Source organism: Grammomys surdaster, unplaced genomic scaffold (genome assembly GCF_004785775.1).
Source record: "Grammomys surdaster isolate TR1022 unplaced genomic scaffold, NIH_TR_1.0 373, whole genome shotgun sequence".
In the NCBI taxonomy this organism is placed as follows: Eukaryota; Metazoa; Chordata; class Mammalia; order Rodentia; family Muridae; genus Grammomys; species Grammomys surdaster.
Window position 1 is genome coordinate 7,162,709 of NW_021604792.1, and position 19,912 is coordinate 7,182,620.

Sequence of the window (19,912 nt, forward strand, 5' to 3'; positions counted from 1 at the left end):
GAGACGGGAGAGGGGAGAGGGGAGAGGGGAGAGGGGAGAGGGGAGAGGGGAGAGGGGAGAGAGAGTTCTCCTTACAGACTACAGACTACAGACTACATCTGAACTGTCTTACAGGGGTCACTCTGCAGAGTCAGCCCCACTTGGCTTTCAGCCCAGACTGGTAGCTTACTTAAGGAACTTTTAGGGGACCAGTGTCAACTGCATGTACATCTTGGGGACGGGGCTTCTTTGGAAGGAGTGGCAATCTGTTAGTTTTAACTCCACGGGACGTTAAATCGGCTGATTTTGGAAACCAGAGACTGAAGCTGCCATCACAATCACATATAACAAGGTAGTTTCTTTTACGATCATTTACTGGTCCAAATTCTCTGAAGATGCTTTCTGCCTTCTGGTTCTTGTGCAAGCGCCAGCATCATTGATTTCATTGTCTCTTCTTATGCACAACCACCTACCTACTATTGGATTCACGTGCTGCAGACAGAACGAGTCATGACAGGCAGAGCAAAAGAACCTGGTGAACCTTCACTCTTCACAAGTGTCTGATGCTGGAGAGGGACATGCTACCAGGAGTACTGGATAAGGGGGCACAACTGAGCTAGGAGGATTTTCTACTGTTACTGGTCAGCACCAAGCGGGACTCTGTCCTGGCTTGCTGTGTCTTAGTTATCTAAAACCCCAAGGGTGAAGACTGTGTTTTGTTCATCTCCATATTGTGTGGCTATGTTAGGATTTTAAAGCTGTAAACGGCTCTTAGCACCACCTAATTTATCGTCTCTTATCACCACAGGGGGAACGGAGAGCCCGAGAGATGAGAAACTTGACCTTCATGATTTGTTCTGTCAGAACTGGGATTAGAGCCCGGTTTCCAGACTTGCAGATCCTGTTCTTTAGGGGCGCAGGCACGCACGCACGCACGCACGCACGCACAGGTGCACACTGCCCCATCCAGGTTGTCTGGAGTGGTTCTGGTTTATGCCTGTTGTCCTGGCTTAATCATTAGTGGAGTGTTGTGTCTCTACCCTAAGTATCCCAATAATAAAACAGACACTGCACAGTCAACTTAGTAATATTTCATCCTCTTCTTCCATAACAAAGAAAGCGGAAACTTCTAGATGACTGCTCCGCTTAAGGCCTGAAAGGATTTCAGAAGAGTATGCTGTGGAGATAGTTTGCATTGGTGTGGTCACTGTCCTGTCCAGGGTAGGAGGGGAAGCCCTGAGCCAATTCCAGGCTCTTCGCAGCACAGCAAGCACTGCCCTAAACAGCTGCTAGAGGGGAAGGTGAGACTTCAATGTAATGGACCCACAGGGGACACTTATGGGAAGCCATCGATAAATAAGACACATTTGTTCTGTGATATGAAGTCCCACTGAGAAGTGATCAGTGTCTCAACTGGCTAAGCTGGTGGCTGGGGTGAAGTGGAGTCACGGGGGTGGGGAGGGGGGTGAACGCAGCCTTGTGCTGTGTCTCTGCACACCCATTGTGTCGGGACGCTCAGTCACAGAGGGGGCTCTTGCTGAAGCACACACTGCAGTGTCTCTTCTCTTTCTGACCTGCCATTCATATGAGGGCTGCGCACTTCTAACCCAAGATCTGAGCTCTGAAGTGCTCTACGGTCTGAAACCCCGAGTGCCCACACGATGTCACATGTGTTGAATCCCATACCTAACCTTGGGTGACAGGTCACATTCAAAACATAAGCATGTTGGTAATTTCTAGAAAATTAAAACCTTAAAAATCCTGTAAAAATCATCTCCAGACTATGTATATAAGATATATATATATATGTATGTATGTATGTATGTATACAAAACAAATGAATTTTATGGTTAGTTTTGGGTCCCATTCTGATGTATAGTGTGTGTGTGTGTGTGTGTGTGTGTGTGTAGTATGTAAATATTATAACACCTGAAATGCAAACCACTTCTGGTCCCAAGAATTTTGATAAGAAACACTTAACTTTGACTCATGAATACACACTTAAGTCATGTCGGGTAACAATGTTAAGTGATCTTGGGTCAATATTGTTTTGTGTATCCTTAACTGTGTATAAAATTTGGTATGCACAGTTTCACCTAATAGAAATTTTTCTTTTGGGCTAGATCTCTCTCTATTTTAGCATATATCTCTATATTCTCACCTGCTCTTGACTGAGCTATTGTCTTCACAATTGGCAGTGTTTTGGTTCTTGAGATACTGTACTCTGAATTTTTTTTTTTTTTTTGAGAAGAAACGAAAGCGGCTGGAGACGAGGAAGGCGAGCCGACGACATTCAGAAAGTATGAGGCAGGAGGTAGCTACCTCCTGTCATCTCTGTGTCTTATGTGGCTCCTTCTGTTGACACCACCTTGTAGAGATGGTGTTGTCTGTTCATCTGAGCTTGGCACAATGTCGGAACACGGACAAGGGGGAGAAGAGGCTCTCAGATCTTGCTTCTTGACCTCTGGCATCAAAGATGGTCTCAGTGGATATACACTTGGTACTTTTAAGAGCTGGTTCTGAAGCGCATCTACCTGATCTGCAGGGGTAGGAAGCCTTTGACCTTGGCCTCATTGGCTCTGTTCTCTTACTGACTGAGCTCTGAACTCACCACTGACATCACGGCGCATGTGTGCACAGCTCATCAGAGTGCACAACGGGACAGACACACCTCCACTCTCTTGGTTTGAGGGAAGCTCTCACCAGCTTTCTTCACGAAGGATTAATCCCTGAACAGAACAACAGCACACACACACTTACTTCCATATCAAATCAGTCCAAGGAGGAAGAAGTCACATGCCTTCAACCACGTTTAGAAAGAAGATAGGAACAGAAATTCCAAATGAAAAAAAAAAAAACATTTTTTTTTTTTAAAAAACAAAGAGGGGGAACCTATCTCAGAGCCTGTGTGTCTGTCTACAGACACACAGTCAGGCTGATAATGCCTTCCTTACTGTCAAGCTTCAAGCTTCGGTGAGCCCACCTCTTCTCTGGAGTGGCTCTTGGCTATTATGCAAGCTGGAAATGAGCAAGGCCAGAAGAGCCGAGCAGCATCAAACCCAAATTGATGGGAGGGGGCAGATGCTAAATTTAACTGGAGTCACGGGAGGAGAGGAGAGGATGAGAATCAGGGAGCCTGCCAAAACTACTGGCATTATTCTCTATGTCATATGCCTGAGAGGACTGCCTGAGAGACAAGGAGGCCTGGGGTCACCTGCAGTCAGGCTTTCTTTTCAAAAAGTGCTAATTAAGAGAGCGCCAAACACAAGCTTTTAGATTGTCTGACCACAAAAGAAAAGCCCCATGTTTGGGAATGATTCACAAGTCAACACAACTCCCCAAGGAATGGGGCCTTGAGAGTGGGTTTAAGGAAAGTAAGTTCAGAAAAGACCTGGACTACAGTGTTTGTACATCTGCATGCTGGCTGCCTGCTGGCCTGGGAGGATGAAGACTTGCTGGCCCTGGGAGATGTGACTCTAGCCAAATGCTATTGCACACCCAGCTGTTCAGTGGCATTGTGCACAAAGTCACATTTTATAGCCCTGCACTCAACCAACACCTGCTGCTGTACTTGACCAGAAGTTCATGGCCTCCAGCTATCTACTGATGTATTTCTGGCTCCCGTGAGTCCCAAGAAAAACAGCAACTATGACAGAAAGCTTCAAGTCAAGCTCACACCAGCAAATGGCCTTTGGTGAATGATGGAGAAAGCCCCTACCCAACACCGATTTCCCCCAGATTGAGTTTTCTCCTTGCACCAGCTTTTATGGACATCTTGCTCAAATATGGTCAGTGACCGACGCCTCTCTTCATAGTCACAGACTTAATTCTTCACTCTCCAGTTTCAGACTAACCAACTTGGGTCAGTTCTACAGTGGGAAAAGCTCATCTCTGCTGAAGCAGGGTGACAGATGGCTCCCACAGCGTTATTTATTTGCTTCTATATGGATTATATATATTTGAAAATTTTCATAATGAACGGACTCGCCAACTAAGTCATCCTACCGCTCTCTATGCTAAGGCCTTACCCTGCTGAGCTGGAATGTTTTTGCTGTTTCTCAGAACCTTCAAGGACTCCCCTAGAGCCTCCTCCTTCTATGAAGCTGAACCTGCTTTCCGTACCTGGGTGTCATTTCCCCTCCCATCATGCCCCCGTGTGTGTATTGTAATCAGCATTTACTTGGAACTATAGAGAGCTGAGAGTCTCAGGCCTTACTCCTCCAGGGAACTCCCCCAGAGCAGGCAAACTGTAGGCACTCATGCCACATTTTCCAAATGAAGAATGAAAGTGCAGTAATAAAAACAGTTTATCAAGTCTAAACCTCAGATAAGCAAAGATGACGCCTCTTCCAGTACCTTCTTCATGGTTCTGATGCAGAAGGACCTCTGGCTTGGTATGGATAGAGTTCCCGGGGTGAAAAAATGAGGAGAAGAGAATTCGAGGTTTCCTCTGCTTCAGGATATGCTGAAGGAGTTCGTAGAGCACATCACCTGGAGAGGAAAGAACAAGAAGCAAAGAGGTGAGATGCTTGGTTAACAGCTACCCATGTTGCCACAGAGCTGTGACAGCCACAGAGGTAAGGGAGCAATGTTAACTAACAGAACCGATCGCCGACCCTTGACAGGGATAGGACGCAGCGCCAACTCACGTGACTCTACATGCCAGGGCTGCGTGGTTTTGGAAGTTCTTATTTTAAGATTTACTTTAAGTGTGATTTATGAACGTGTGCGCCATGTGCATAGTATATGGGTGTTTGTAGAGGTCAGAAGATGGTGCTGTCAAGTCGTGATGCTGGGCAGTGCACTCAGAGTCCGCTAAGTGGGTAGATGTTGGGACAAATGTACACATAACTAAATTAATAATAACTATAATAACAAAGAAGACAAGGGGAGTTTGAGGCAGTGGATGCAGATATGGCATTTATTCCAGTGATGATCTCATGGAGATAGAGTTATCTCCAAACTGATCAAATTATGTACTTGTTTGTTTGGCTTTCGTAGGTTCATCAAATCTAAACCAAGCTGTTTGTAAACGCTAAAAATAAGATCGGTCCACTGTGCTACAAAGCTGTGGCCTCAGTCCTCTGGAGGTAGAGGCAAGAGTACTAGGAGCTCAAGGCTATTGTGAGGAGAGCCTAGGTTACCTGAGACCCTGTCTCCAACAACAACGATGCCGACAACGACAACAAGTAAAAGTAAAAACCTTTCACAAAGAAAGTTTTGGGACTGGAAACATGGTTTACTGGTTAAGAGCACTGCTTGACCATCAGAGGATGTTCCCAGAGTAGGAGAAATTTAAACTGTCACAAGCAATGTCCTCTTATTTTTGTGAAAATATTCCCCCCTTTCTCTTTCTCTCTCTCTCTCTCTCTCTCTCTCTCTCTCTCTCTCTCTCTCTCCCTCTCTCTCTCTGCTTGTACTTCAGAATTATTCAAAGAAAATGACATCTTTTGGTAGATATATTTTAGACGTACAAAATGGCTCACTCACCAATTCTTGATAAAAATTTTGCCTCACATAAGCTGGATATCGTGGTAGGAGGTTGAGGATGGGAAATTTGAAGCCAGCCTGGGCTACACAGCAAGATCCTATCTCAAACAACAACAAATTTTCCTAGGGGGAAAACACATCTTTCTAGTTTATACAAAGCCCGGGTTGGGAGTTGGGGCTCAATAGTGTAGGCCAAACTTGTTAACTAGTGATTCCTCTCTATATGGAACCAGTACAGTCTGGGGTCCCTCCTTCTTTAAATATACATCTAGGTATCACTCCATGGTCTTACAAGCTGTACAAAATTATCTGTGGATGTTGTCAGTTGGACAATGGCGGGTGATGTATACTTGGAATGTGAAGTGTCTACCCAAGTAGGTCATCTGCAACAAAACAAAACAAAAAAAACAAAACCAAACAAACAAAACCCCCCAAAAACCACCCCCCAAAACCAACAAAAAAACCTCCCAGAAAACAAAAACAGCAACAACAACAAAAAACTACCACCAACAACCTAACCAACTTATCACAACCTATCACAAACTGGTTCCACCCCTCTCTGGCTTTGATACAAGTTCAAAATATGTGTGTGTGGGGTCCTTTGGAATTCTAAGGATGGGTGATTAATTTTTAAAAACACGGTAGGGCTCTCCATGTCTTCCCCACCCCCTTCCTCACACAGAGATATGCAGTCAACAAACTGTACCAAACAGTGAGCCTTTGTCTCTGATATTAGCCATTTTCAAAGACACTTTAATTAACAACTGAATTTAACTGTGTATTTTCGGCTGCAGCTATTGCTATTTTTTTTTCTTCCAAATGGAGCATGAACTGCAGAAACTCTTCACAAGAGGTTTCTCCCTGCAAACCTAGCTACACCATCCCCTGTAACAAATCAAGTTCTATGGTTGGCTTCCCGCTTCCAAGCACTCACCCTGTAACCCCTAAGGAACTTTCCTAGCTAGCTGCTGCTCGCTCTGTCCCTTCACGTTTGGATTTTGGTTGTTGGTGGTGCAGCTAGCTGCTGCTGTTTACAGTTAGGATCAAATGAAGACTAGGGCACCAGCCTCTAGGAAGTTTCCTTAAGACTGGACAGGAGGTCACGGAGGAGTTCTGACCACACTTTTGGAAATGCTTGTACCGAGTACCAGGATTCAGAGCTGGGTAGGGTTTTAGTGCTCCAAACCACAAGCCATCCACCACCATGGCTCCAATGAGAAGGGAACGCGAAACCCAAAATACAGTCCTATTTTAATGATTCACATTTTAATCTCATACAAAAATAAGTCCCTAATCAACACTTTTTTTTCTTCCCGTTTAGTGTAATGTCTTCCTAACCCTTCCTAATTTACATGGCCATACTGGGTTTGAGCTTGTGGATCTGATCAATGTTTTATTTTGGCATTATGCAGAATAGAAAATGCAAACATTAAAGAAATGTGTTCTTGATGATTACTATTAAAAAAAAAAGTCTGCAATTAGCGTATCCATTTTGGAAGGGGAGGCCAGGAAATATAAATTTAGTGACTGTGAAGGGTGTTCAGTGAGGGGCACAGACTGCAGACACTGCCAGCCTGGGGACCAGGTCACCTTGAGCAAGTTCCTGGCTTTCTCTACAAAATGCAGACTGTACCACCTGCCTCTCTTGCTCATCGTAAAAGTTCAAGGAGGGTACTCTCCGTAAGCACCCGGAAAAGAGGTGGTGTCCCCACACCTCCTCAGGCCCTTGAGGGGGCTTAAAACAAGGGCCAGGAGGAAGAAGCCACTTTCTTTTCTGAGTTCTCCTGTCTTTAAAAGAATTTACTGACTGTTACTGTGTGTGTGCATGTGCGAGCATGTGCATGTCACGGCGCAGGTGTGGAGGTCAGAGGGCAGGTAACCTTGTAGGGTAGGTTCTGTCCTTGCACCTTCTCCTTGGTTCCATGGCTTAAACTCGGGTCACCAGGCTTGCATGGTCCATGCATTTATTTACCTTGCAGGGCCATCTTGCTGGCTCCTGGAGTTTTCATTTCTCTGTAGTGGAACTCTGGGGTATGATAAATAAATTTTTAAACATGTTCTTCATTTTTTTTCAGGCCTGGGTTTCCTCATCTAGACTTTAGTTAACTGTGCAGGACACAGGATCCTCAGAAGTACTCCGCATACTGAGACCAGCACAGGCTGAACAGTAAGAGTTCCTCCTGGCTTCAGCCAGCACCAGTCCTGTTCCACTATCATTCTGATTACTGAGATCATCCTAGTGGCCCAGGACAGTCAGGTCTCAGGTGGAGAACAGAGGAGGAAGGTCTGGGTTCTACAGTCCACCTCGAGAGAAAAGGGTGAAGAAGGTGAACCATGGCCATTCTGCCTGGGGTCATCATCCTTCCACACTGAGCTAAACCCAGCGTTGCTGTCACGTGCTCTGACTTCATGATGCTTTAGCCTTACATCCAACAGCTGGCAGGGAAGGGGCTGTGCAGAGAGACCTTCCCACGGAAGGAAGAAGAGGGATGGTCCATTGAAGTCTCTGCCGGCTGCTTATTGGAATCCTGCTCCATAAGTAGCAGTTACACATGCTTATGCCTTTCATGGGGATGGCTGAGAGCCATGGGAGTCCTAGCTCTGCCAGGCAAACTTAACTCTGACCCTGAGAGTGGGCACAGCTGGATCAGGCATGGGTCCTCAGCAACCAGGAGTTTGCACAGACGAAATGGCTGTCCCAACGCTACGGAAGATGCCTCTTCTGTACATCGTACACACTCTGTTTATAGGCTGTCAATAACAAAGTACTTGTAACAGCTTGGAATATTAGGTCTTAAAGAGAATTCTAGAAATGTCTTATATTGGCCCAAACTTCTGCTCTCTAGGAGTCCCCTCGCTCCCCTTCCCCTGCCAAGAAACAGCCTTGGCGGAGTAAGTCCTATGATGGGCAGCCAGCCCTGGCATAAGAAAGCCATTTTTCTTGATGACTCTACTTAGTATAAAGTTGTGTTGAGTTGGAATATGGCTTTCTTTAAATTCTTATACCCTGGTCTTAGTTTCCAGACTGTTCAAAAATATGTCTTGCTTACAATTTCCTAAATAGGTGAGGGTGGCCCCTGTCTCCCTCCAGGTCCGCCGCCCTTTGCTCCTCTAACACCTACATGGTCTGTGGGTGGATTCTTCAAATTCTCAACTGTGCAGATAATATCATTTACTTTCTCTTAATTATTATCATGTATGTGCTCGTGTGTGCATGTGTGTGTGTGTGTACGCTCACGCAAAGAGAAATATAAAGCACACATGTGGTATTTAGAGGACAACTTGTGGGAACCAGTTCTCCCCTTCTGCCTTGTGTGTATGGGGTCGAACTCAGATCGACAGACTTGGAGGCAAGTGTCTTTACCTACTGAGCATCATGCCGGCCCAGGATAGCATACTCAAAATGTAACACTGGCAACTCTCCCTTGAAGAATCTACACATTTGGGAACACATGCTTTTTTGTGACTTTCCTTTGAGAATCCCACATCCTTGCTCTTGGGGCATGTCTTCCCCGCATCTCTCTTAATCCCTGTGAGTAAGCCTGAATTAACAACCTTCAACTCTGCATCACAGAAGTAAAGTTAACAGTAACAAGGAGATCTTTGGAACACAGAGGGTATTTACAATAAGTTGTATATTTGCCTAATGAAAACAAAGCTTGAGCCACAGAACTGTGTACCCAACTTCGCAAATCTCAGGCTCAGAAAAGGAATAACTAACTGGTCCCAACTGGTACCTCTACAGTAGAAGGCAATGGAACCCAAGTCTCTGCATTCATAATCAACAGCTAGTTTGTCCGCATATGCGCATGCTTACTTGCAAGGCCCAGGTACACTCATGCTACACAGAGGATTTACTATGAAGTTGGGAGCTTCACTCTTCCCTGGAAGGAATGCTGGAAACTAAAAATGTTTCTACCTTCCAGGTTTATGCCCTAATACTTTCATATTATCCTGGGTCCATATACACACAGTGAAACTCAAATAGCATTAACATGTGTCTTTTGACATGTATTTTGAAAGCCAGGCAACCCAACCTATTTTGAGAATCTGAAAGTCTGCTTTCTTTTCTTTTGTGTCTGTGTGGGAGTTGTGAGGGTTTATACACAGGGCTGCATCAGGTATCTTCCATCACCTCTGCCTTACTGTCTGAGACAGGGTCTCTCAGTGAACTGGGAGCTTGTCATTTTGGCTATGATAGGTGGCCAGTGAATTCTTAGTATATCCCTGTCACTGTCTCTCATTGCTGGGGTTACAGGCATACACGGACATGCTCAACTTTTTAAGTGAGTGCTGAAGACTTAGGGATTCAGTTCCCCATGCTTACAGGATACCTGAACCACTGAATCAGCTCTCCAGCTCCACATTTTATTATTTTATTTGGAATTTCTTTTAAAAGCCGAGCCTGCTAATCCCCACTACTCAGAAGGCTGAGGTGAAGGATGCAAACTCAAGATCCGTCAGGATAACTCAGCATGAAGTTGGGGTGGGATGGGTGGGTGGGGGTGGGGATGGAGCTTGGCTCTTCATGCTTCCTGTTAGTCTTGTTAGGGTTTGAAGATCAAGATGCTGAAAGCTGGGGGTCTCACTCTTCTCTGGAAGGAGTGCTAGAAACTGAAAGTGTTTCTAGCTTCCAGCTTTATGCCCTAATACTTTTATATCATCCTGTGTCCCAGGATATTACTAGATATTATATATATTATTATCCCAGGGATGCTCCTAGAAGGGAATCAGGTGCTGAAAATGATTTATTTCTCTTTTAGCAGATGGAATTTGGGCTCGAGAGCAAGGCCAGCCCAAGTCTGAAGCCTGGTTCCTCTGCTGTCAGCCTCTTGTGCCAAGGCAAATTACTTCATTCCTTCTGATTCTTAGGCTTCTTAGTTTAAGGCACTATTAGTTCAGCTTGCTTTTGTGCAAAATGAGAATAATGCCACAGAGCTGGCAAGATGAAGGGAATAGTACCAAACGCTGGTCTCACAGGATACACACAGACACACATGCTGACTGGATGACATCTTTTGTGGCTATGACCCCTGTTAACAGACAAGTCATACTTTTTCGCCATCAATACTTCTGCATTAAAGCCCCCACACAGTTTCATTAATGTTACTTTTGTGTGTGGAAGTTTCCTTTTCCTTCCATTGACATAATTCTATATAGAAACCTCTAGTTTATAGTTGGGACTCTCAAAATCCCTCCCCTCAATGAGTCTGATCTCAAAATCTTTGAGTCTCTATCCATTAGTACGTACGCAGCTTCAGGGGTTTCCTGTACTTCTCCCCGTCCTTCAGTTCTTATCTTCCCTCCCAGGTCAGGACTCAGCTCTTAACTCAGCTCACAGCCCACCACCCCTAGGAGCTGTCAATTCTGTCATCTCTACTTCTTCATTTTGCTTTCTGGTTTCCCCTCTGAAGCCTTCCCCAAACTGCTCTTGCTAAGGTCACCTCCCTGGTATTAAATCAAAGGGCAGCCATGGTTCTTAGGGAACAGCGCCACCTTAGCAGCCTTCCGCTGCCAGGAATCTTAACCTGCCCCCTCCCTTCTAGGATGCTTCCTGGCTGACAAGATTGCTACTCTGGCTCTCTTCCCACCTCCCAACTCTCCCTTCTCCAGCCCTCTAATACCGAGTTTCCCAGCATCCCCACCAGTTCCTCTTGGACAACTGCATCTGTTCCCAAAACTCTGCTTGTCTTCAACCTGATTGGTTCCAGTCACAAAGCCTTCTGATTACCAGGACCACAATCTCTTGAATGATTTACAAAGTATCTAACACAGAAATCTTTACAAACCAGAAGGGGTTCCCTAGCTCAGTAAATGCTGTTACCTAATCAGGTCAGAACCTTGGGGTTGATTCTCCCATCTTCCCCCCCTTTTACCTAACATTCAATCAGTCAGCAAGCCTGGAGGCTCTGCCCACTTTACTCTTGGGATTGCCCCTTCTCTCGGTTGGCCTGCTGTGGTTCTAATCATTTCCATTGTTCCAAGGCTCTAGACAGACTGCATGCCCTCCATTTGGCACATCCGTTTCTTGCCAGTCCTCTGCTTCAGATCCTGAAGAGCATATGCAAGACACTGAATGACATGATGAAGAAATAATAAACAGGGCTGGAGAGATGGCTCAGTGGTTAAGAGCATTGTCTGCTCTAACCAGAGGTCCTGAGTTCTATTCCCAGCAACCACATCTGTAATGGGATCTGATACCCTCTTCCGGTGTGTCTGAAGACAGCAACAGGGTAGTCATATACACAAAATAAACAAAGGAACAAATGGAGTCAGGTGTTGAGCTATGGAGTATCCCGTTAGATTGACCATTTCCAAGGTTGTCTAGCTATATTGGGGGTGGTTGGGCTCTTTCCAGTTTTTACTGTTATAAATAGACTCACTAAGGACGTTTTCTTTGTCCACTATGGGATAATTTCCTTGAGATATTTTTCTTCGGAATGGAATTACTGGTGAAAGGCTGTGATTAGTTCCAATGCTCTCATTATAGGCTGCTGGTGATCACAAGGCCGGGACTGGAGGGCTACTGTGTAAATGCCATCTGCTGCTTGAGAGTGTCCCCTGAGCTTGCCATTTCTCTGGGTTAGTGGGTTGACCGTGGAGCCTTAACACTGGTGAAGTGTGGTCGTTGCAGGTGATGATTTGCACATACGTTTGTCAAACAGATTATCATCTCCAGTAACATACCCCCCAGTTTGCAAACACTTCTCGCTTCTATTTCATTTTGACTCAGAAATTTTGGTTTCCTTTTGACCAAGTATGAAATAGAGAAAATGAAATAAGTAAAAGGATGCCTGGTGTGGGAGGCACATGTTTTAAGCTCCTCAGAAAATCCCTTTTGCTGGGTCCTTTCTGCCTGGGGATGGTTTAAGAATGGAGCCTGCCTCTGCCCAGCAGCCAATGGAAAGAGACACAGAGACTCAGAGCCAAACATTAGATGGAGCTCGGGGAGTGTCATGGAAGAGTTGGGAGAAGGATTGAGGGACCCGAAGAGGGCAGGGACTTCTCAGGAAGACCCACAGAGTCAACTAACCCGGACCCTTGGGGGCTCCCTGAGACTGTATCACTAACCAAAGAGTGGGCACGGGCTGGAGCTAGACCCCTGCACATATGCAGCCGACGAGCAGCTTAGTCTTAATGCGAGTCCTCCAACAACTGGAGTATGGGCTGTCCCTGAGCCTGCTGCCTGCCTGCCTGCCTGGGGATCCTGTGTCCCTAATTGGACTGCCTTGTCTGGCCTCAGTGGGAGAAGATGAGCCCAGTCCTGCTGTGTATGTGTGTGTGTGACCGTGTGTGTAAGAAAGTGTGTGTGTGTGAGAGTGTGTGTGTGTGAGAGTGTGTGTGTGAGAGTGTATGTGTGTGTGTGCGTGTGAGAGAGTGAGAGAGAGTGAGAGAGAGGGAGAGAGAGAGAGAGAGAGAGTGGCAAATAAAGGGTGATGTGACACCCAGAGGGGGGCTTCTCCTTCTCAAAAGATGAGAATGTGGAATGGGGAAGGACTTGTGTGAGAGGGGTACTGGGAAGAAAGGAAGGGCTGATTTTGGGTTGAGAAGTGAATAAATAAATAGATTAATTAATAAATAAATGAGCCTGCAGCTCACCTTTGCCATTCCACTGTGAATTCAGTAGCGTACACAGCGTGGTTGCAGGCACAGTGTGGAGGGTGACTCCCAAATGCCCATTCTTGCGATAGGACAGTATGAACTTTGAACTCGGCTTGGCCCTAGTTCTAGTCAATCTATTCTGGTAGCTAAACTGAATTATAAAGTCTTCATTTACTATGGGAAAGGGTAATCCATTTCAGTGATCCACCTCACCTCACTGGGCTCTATCTTCAAAAGCGCCCCCCACTTGCCAGCGTACATATTTGTGCCGATAACTGTACACATCGCAGAAGGTGAAACGGAAGTCAAAAGATTCCTCTATCCGAGTCTTAAAATTGTGCAAATAAACGAACATTCTTTTACTTAAAAACAAGTACATGAACTTTAGCTTCATATTTATAACTTAAAAACAGATATCCTGAGAATGGGGGGGGCAGTTTGTAGAAATATGCTAACGCTGTATTTGAGAACAAATCAGAAAACACATATAATATGGTAATCACTTTCAGCTGAATGCAGAATATAAAGTAAGGTAAGCAAGAAGCGTGTGAGGAATCAGAAATACCATTAAGGGTACATGCAGTTTATTAAAGAAAGCATCAAGTGCATTGCACACTATGACACACCTCTCTGCATGACAGAAGGACCAGCTGCCAGCACTACCTTCATATATCGGCTGGGGAGCTAACAATTTTGCCACGAGTGACTTCCTTACGCATCTCTCTAACAGTTTTCATTCCTTGTTCAAAGACGCAGTAAGATAAGAAGGAGCCAAGCCTGTGTGTGTCTTTGGTCAAGGCCATGCAGTTGCCTTGAAATTTCTGGCAACTGTCCTCTGTGATTTGTATTCTGGGATTCTCTAACTTAGTTCTTCCACACAGCCATTCCGTCTAGCAAGCCACCTTCTATTTGGATGGTTGGTCTGGGGAGCTACATGCAGTTAATTTTCAGTTCCGCTTTGAAATGAGATTTTTTTCTAAACTGGACAAATGTAAGAGAAGTGTATTTCTAAAGATAAGGACACTGGTAAGTTGGAAAGTGTAGAAATTATTTACAAAATCATTCTGGAACATCAAAAAGACCACAATTTCCAGTACATCTAGGAAATTACATGGAGACACACACACACACACACACACACAGACACACACACACACACCACTTCGTCTTGGAGAAAGGGCCTCAAGATGTAGTTCAGTGAACTACTCATGATCCCTCTGCCTCAGGCTTCTGAGTGCTAAGATTACAGTGTATATCATAACGCCAGTTGGCCAATGTATTTTTAACTGAATCAAAGGAACCTTGAAAGTGTGTTTCTTATTATTTTTAAACAGGTCTAGTGAGCATAGTATGAATTAAGATGATAATGACCTGACTGATTTTGTTCATATAAAATAATGGACACATAAATCTCCTCTACCTGAATGCTATGCGTGCAGTGACTCTAAATAAGAGTGAATACAAAGTGAACCGTGTTTGTTCTCCTTTATTAATTGGTCCTTCCAAGTCCAGTAATCAAACGTGTCTCTGAATTTTAATCACCCCGGATCCATTTAATGGGGCAACTATTTAACAGCTCAAGGACTAGATAAAATGATTCTGTCAAGGTATTGGCAATGCCCAAACTCTTTTCTTTCTTATTCGATTATTGTCATTTGTTATTTGATTGGACACTAGACCCCTTAACGTTTCAGCGACAGGGCACAGGTGAGTGACTTCTAAAGTAACAGTCTCTTTGATCTGGAAATCTCTTTCCCGTACACTGGCCAATGCCAGTAGATCTTTCCTTTCTTACAATGTCAGTCTGTGTTCCCATGAGAACTTTTGTGAGGGTCTCATGGGTTTCGATGAGTCTGGAAAAGATCAGCCAAATTTCAATGCTGAGCCTATGCCAGAACCAGACTCTCTCACCTGAATGAGGAGATCGGTAGCGGAAATCCTCTTTGGTCAGCAGCAGGAGGGCCTTGCCATTCATTTCAAATGTGTTGCTCTCAATGGGCCTTAAAGAAAACTCATTTTCTGCCCACTTGAGCCACTGGGCTACGTCATCTCTGCTCCAGTAAATCGGCTGCAAACCTGTCGGACAACACAGGGCAGAGAGAAAAGATCTTGTCAGCTACATGGTTGGGACAAAGGGGGAAAGGTCTCAGAATAATTAACAAAACGGAGACTCTCTGTCTCAAGTGCCCTTGGGTTGAGTTCCAAGGCCCAGCCAGGTTTGTAAGTACTTAAGTGTTGAGTGCTTAAGTGTAGTGTTGCATTAACGTTTTACTTAGAGGTAAAATGAGGGGAACCCTCTTTCCATGTGTTTCAGGGATGATAGGTCTTAGAGCTCTGCTCTGAGGCTGTATTACTTTCAGGTTGCCTCAAAAGTGGCCCCGGGGGTGGGGTGGGGTACCCAAAGAGGCCTGGAATCTTGACAAATCTCAATGCATTTAACTGGAGACCTTAGACTCGGAGCTTTGAAATGGGGGTGTTCCAGAGCTGACCTTGCCCCTCCCCAGAGCTGCCAAGTGATGAAGCATCCTGAAACTTTTTCCAGGAAGAGTCATTTACTCAGCCTCTGGGAAGTGGCAGGCTAGCCTCTGGCAAAAGAGGCCAGGGGGGTAACACAGGAAGCCCTTGCCTTTTCTATTTGACTTGCAGATGGATTCAAAGTGGGACACCAACAGGCCACCAACTGGGTGGTTCAGGCTGGGTCTCTGAGGCAGGGAGTCTGTATGTTTATTTTTACTTTGCTGCTACGGGCAGTTCTGATACATCCTTCAAGTGATTAGAACAATCACTCTCAAAGTGTGACTATGGGAACCCAGAGGTTTCCCAAGACCTCTGCGTGTTATCTACAGCAAAAACTCTTTCACAACAATAGCAACATTATTTTTTTTCTTTTACTCTTATTCTCTCATGAACACATACAGAATGTTCTAGAAGCTACAGACCTGAGATATCACAACAGCCTGAATACAGAAAAAGAGATGTGAATCCAGGCATCTTCTATTAACCTGGACATTGAAGAGGTTTGTAGAAGCACACAGAACACTACTGTGGTTCACACATATCTTTTAAAAATATACTTTAAATAATATATTAATACATGCCTGGCTTGTCCGTCAATAAGTTAGTAAATACTTTTAAAAGTCATTTACAGTATGCTCAGGGTTGTTACAAGTTGCAGCACACAGTTATGAGTGAAAGCTCTTCGGAGGCGGGGGTCTTTGATAATCATTTGCAACTTGAATCCTGACAGGGAGAAGTCTGTCAGGCTTTATCCCCCGAAGTCCCAGAATCAAGAGAGCTCAGTGGGACCAATGTTTGCACACGTGGGCTTCAGTCTCTCAGGAGAACTACTTGGACTTCGGAGGGAATGTGGTACATGTCTTTCAAATGTGCTCTTCAGCTCAATCCTGGAAGAAAACTGCTTTTTGAACTAGATGATCCCTGAATAGGCTGCCGAGAGGGGGGAACCATGGCCTCAGATCCCAGGGAGAACACGCCAGGCTCTGAGCCTTATCTCAGAGCCTTCTAAAAGGCTCCTGTGCAGAAAAAAAAAAAAAAAAAAAAAACGGTTTTGAAGAGCAGAAGTCAGTTTCTTCTAAGTTCATGGAAGATCTCTCACAGTCAGTTAATTGGCTGGGCCTGGTAACACAGCTACTTAACAATAATGCAAGGTCATGGATGGGCTGCCTGGGCTACACAGTGAGCTCAAGGCCAGCCTGGCAACCTAGTGAGACCCCGTCTCAAGTCAAAAGAGGCCTGGCGATATTGCTCAGTAGTAGCATGGGTGAGGGTCAAAGTTCAATCCTCACTACCATGAAACCAAAACCAACCGTGCCAATCCAAATCCCAAGCATTTGAGGGTGTTTTTGTGGCTTTTAAATATAATGGGAATTTTTTTCACACATAATCAAACAAGTAGGATTATGGGGTAGTGAGTATAGTATGTGACCACTTTATAACCTTGAGAAGGGAACAAGACCACTAAGGATTTGAGGTTCTGTGTTTGGGTCTTGACGGGCCAGAAGGCAATGGCCATTCAAAATGGTTTATGGTCACAAAAAGAATAGCGGCAGGCTAGCTTGGGAAAACCTTCTACTTTATTTCTTACTCTCGAGAGTGTACACTTGGAACAAGATCAGCACGCCAATCTGTGATTTAAGAAGTTACTGGGTAAGTGGGAGGATAATTCTCTCAGGGATGGGTGGAGGTTCCAATCAGGCTGGCCACAGGAAAGCACCTAGTGGCCAGAGAGCTTGAGCAGAGAGCTTCTAGGCAGTGCAGGAAAATGGTCTGGGGCAGCATGTTGAGGTGTCAAAGTAAATACAGAACTGAAGCCTGCCTAGGAGGGGAAATGAAAGTTAAACGCTGACGTTTCTACCGAGGACAAACTAAAACAGAGAGGTGGGTGAGAAGGGGGCGGGGGACACAAACAGTAATTTGAGGTTCTTTATGTTCGATGGAAGAAAATCCTCATGAGTAATCTTTTCCCTAAATACAAGAAGAGTCATATGCTCCCAACAACACTGCTGGGTAAGAATAACAGTTTCTCTTCTCGCTTCCCATTAATCTCTCCCACAGCTCAGCCTTGAAGCAACCAAGGCCACAGCGATGTGGAAACCCCCTTACCAGGAGCCCACAAGGAGGCACTGGGCACGTGTACAGCCGGACGGCAGGTTACAGAGAGCACTTGGCAGCTAAACAACAATGACCCTGACGCTGCAAGCTACCTGCTCCAGGACACTCAGTAAATCTCTCAGCTTGACTGCACTTCGATTAGCATAAGGAGAAGGTGGACAGCTCACTGAGCCAGAGAGAGAGGCCTGCTACATTGTGATGTTGCATGTCAAATCCCTCTGCTATTTCTCCTTTTAATTCAACGATATAAAAAGGCTGGGGCATAGCGTGTACTTTGGAATTTTTTTTTGTTTGTTTTTTTTTTTTTTTTTTTTTTTTTGAGACAGAGTTTTTCTGTGCAGCCCTGGCTGTCCTGGAACTTACTCTGTAGACCAGGCCGGCCTCGAACTCAGAAATCCGCCTGTCTCTGCCTCCCAAGTGCTGGGATTAAAGGCGTGCGCCACCACCGCCCGGCAAATTTATTTATTTTATATATGTGAGTGCACTGTAGCTCACTTCAGACACAACAGAAGAGGGCATCAGATCCCATGACAGATAGTTGTGAGCCACCATGTGGTTGCTGGGAATTGAACTCAGGACTTCTGGAAGAGCAGTCAGTGCTCTTAACCACTGGGCCAACTCTCCAGTCCGTGCTTTGGAATTTTAACCGAGAATAATGAGCATACTTCCTTCAAGGGCTCTGAAGCCCCTATGTTGAGGTAGGTATCCGATGGGATAGAACTGGTACCTGGAGGTAACTTTGACATGATGGAGATAATTTGACTATACAGTCATTTATGAAGTATTTCTGTGCACTTAGTGCTGTCCAAAGCACTTCAGGAGCATCCGCTCATGTACCTGCATGCTCATCTAACATTTGAGGCGGAGGCACAAGCTAGAAGATGGAGACCTGATGCATCTAAGGGATGCACCCCACGCTTGTACGGTGAGAGCAACAAGTAGAGCTGCGATCTGAATCCCAGCAGTCTGATTCCAGATTCTGTTTTCTTACCCAGGCACTTTCCATCCACACGCAGAATTAAGACTGGCGTTTAAAAAGACGGAGGAAACCGACTCCTTCCCACCCAACACTGAGATCCTTGGCCCAGGCAAGTTATCAGCAGATTGAAGATAGAAAAAAAAATTCTGCAGATCTCAGGGAGACAGATTTATGGCTAGGAAGAGGAGGGAGGGGCAGGTGGGACTTTGAATGTGTCTGGGAAGAAAGAGCTGTTTTCACAGGCTGCTCAGCGACACTTGCTCTTGACTCTCTGCCCAACTCCCAGCTGTGGGTGGGTCCAAGGCTGCTTGAGAAGGGAGGGCTGTGGAGGAGGATTTGTTTCCTAGTCAGTTCTGGCAATTTGACTCCACAAAGAAAGAATATATATGTTAATGATTAGGAAGGAGAGAGGGAAGAAAGGGAAGGGAGGGAAAGAGAGGGAGGGTAGACACACACACACACACACACACACACACACAGAGAGAGAGAGAGAGAGAGAGAGAGAGAGAGAGAGAGAGAGAGAGAGAGAGATTCTTACGATATTTCCCTCTGTATACCAGTGTTCCGTGAGAACCATTTAACTATGACTAGCATTCATCATGGCAAGCATTTTGTATGGAGGGACTGAATTGCTATGAATGAGAAAAATCACTCAGACTCTCACTCCCTTCTTTCCTAAAGAGGTCCAGTCAAGTTCATGGGCTCACACACACCCTTCAGTGATACACCCAGACTCTTAAATTCTCATGATTTCTTCAATTCCATGTTCAAACAGGGCCACCGCATTCATCAGGGCATCCTGACCTCATGCTCGACTTTCTGAGTTATGCTTAAACTGATGATGAAAGCTGACAGGGAGTCAGGAGCGGGGATTTCCTTCCTGCATAAGCCGCTAATGAGCATGGGATTCTACGCAGCCCACCTCATTTCTCTGTGGCTCAGTGGCTCCGTCTGTAAAATATGGGGCTTAGAGTATGAAATCAACGAGTTCCTGCGTGGTTTAACATAGCCAGCACGCACTATTGAATTTGAACCTCGAATACCAAACAATACAGACAGCCAGGGTGCTATTTCTTTTTCTACAAAACCACTCCACATTCGTGATCATGATCCTAAGATTCTTCTAAGGCTCTTCTGAGTCATGGAAGGGAGATTACTGTTCTGTTCTAATTCTTTGCAAAGTTGTCAGCCAGCCATGGCGATGCTAAACCTAACAGCTTGCCCCATTAA

At 45.2% G+C, this 19,912-nt stretch overlaps 1 protein-coding gene across 1 annotated transcript in view; it reads right to left on the reverse strand.

Moving 5' to 3' along the window:
* The window catches only part of Etv6 (ETS variant 6), a 237,403-nt gene that overhangs the window by 35,481 nt on the left and 182,010 nt on the right, over nucleotides 1-19,912 (reverse strand). Inside the window, exons 3-4 of the mRNA XM_028780996.1 lie at nucleotides 14,983-15,147; nucleotides 4,336-4,470 (exon numbers count right to left, since the gene is read on the reverse strand). Coding sequence (XP_028636829.1) covers nucleotides 4,336-4,470; nucleotides 14,983-15,147 — 300 coding nt within the window. The remainder of the gene's footprint in view (nucleotides 1-4,335; nucleotides 4,471-14,982; nucleotides 15,148-19,912) is intronic.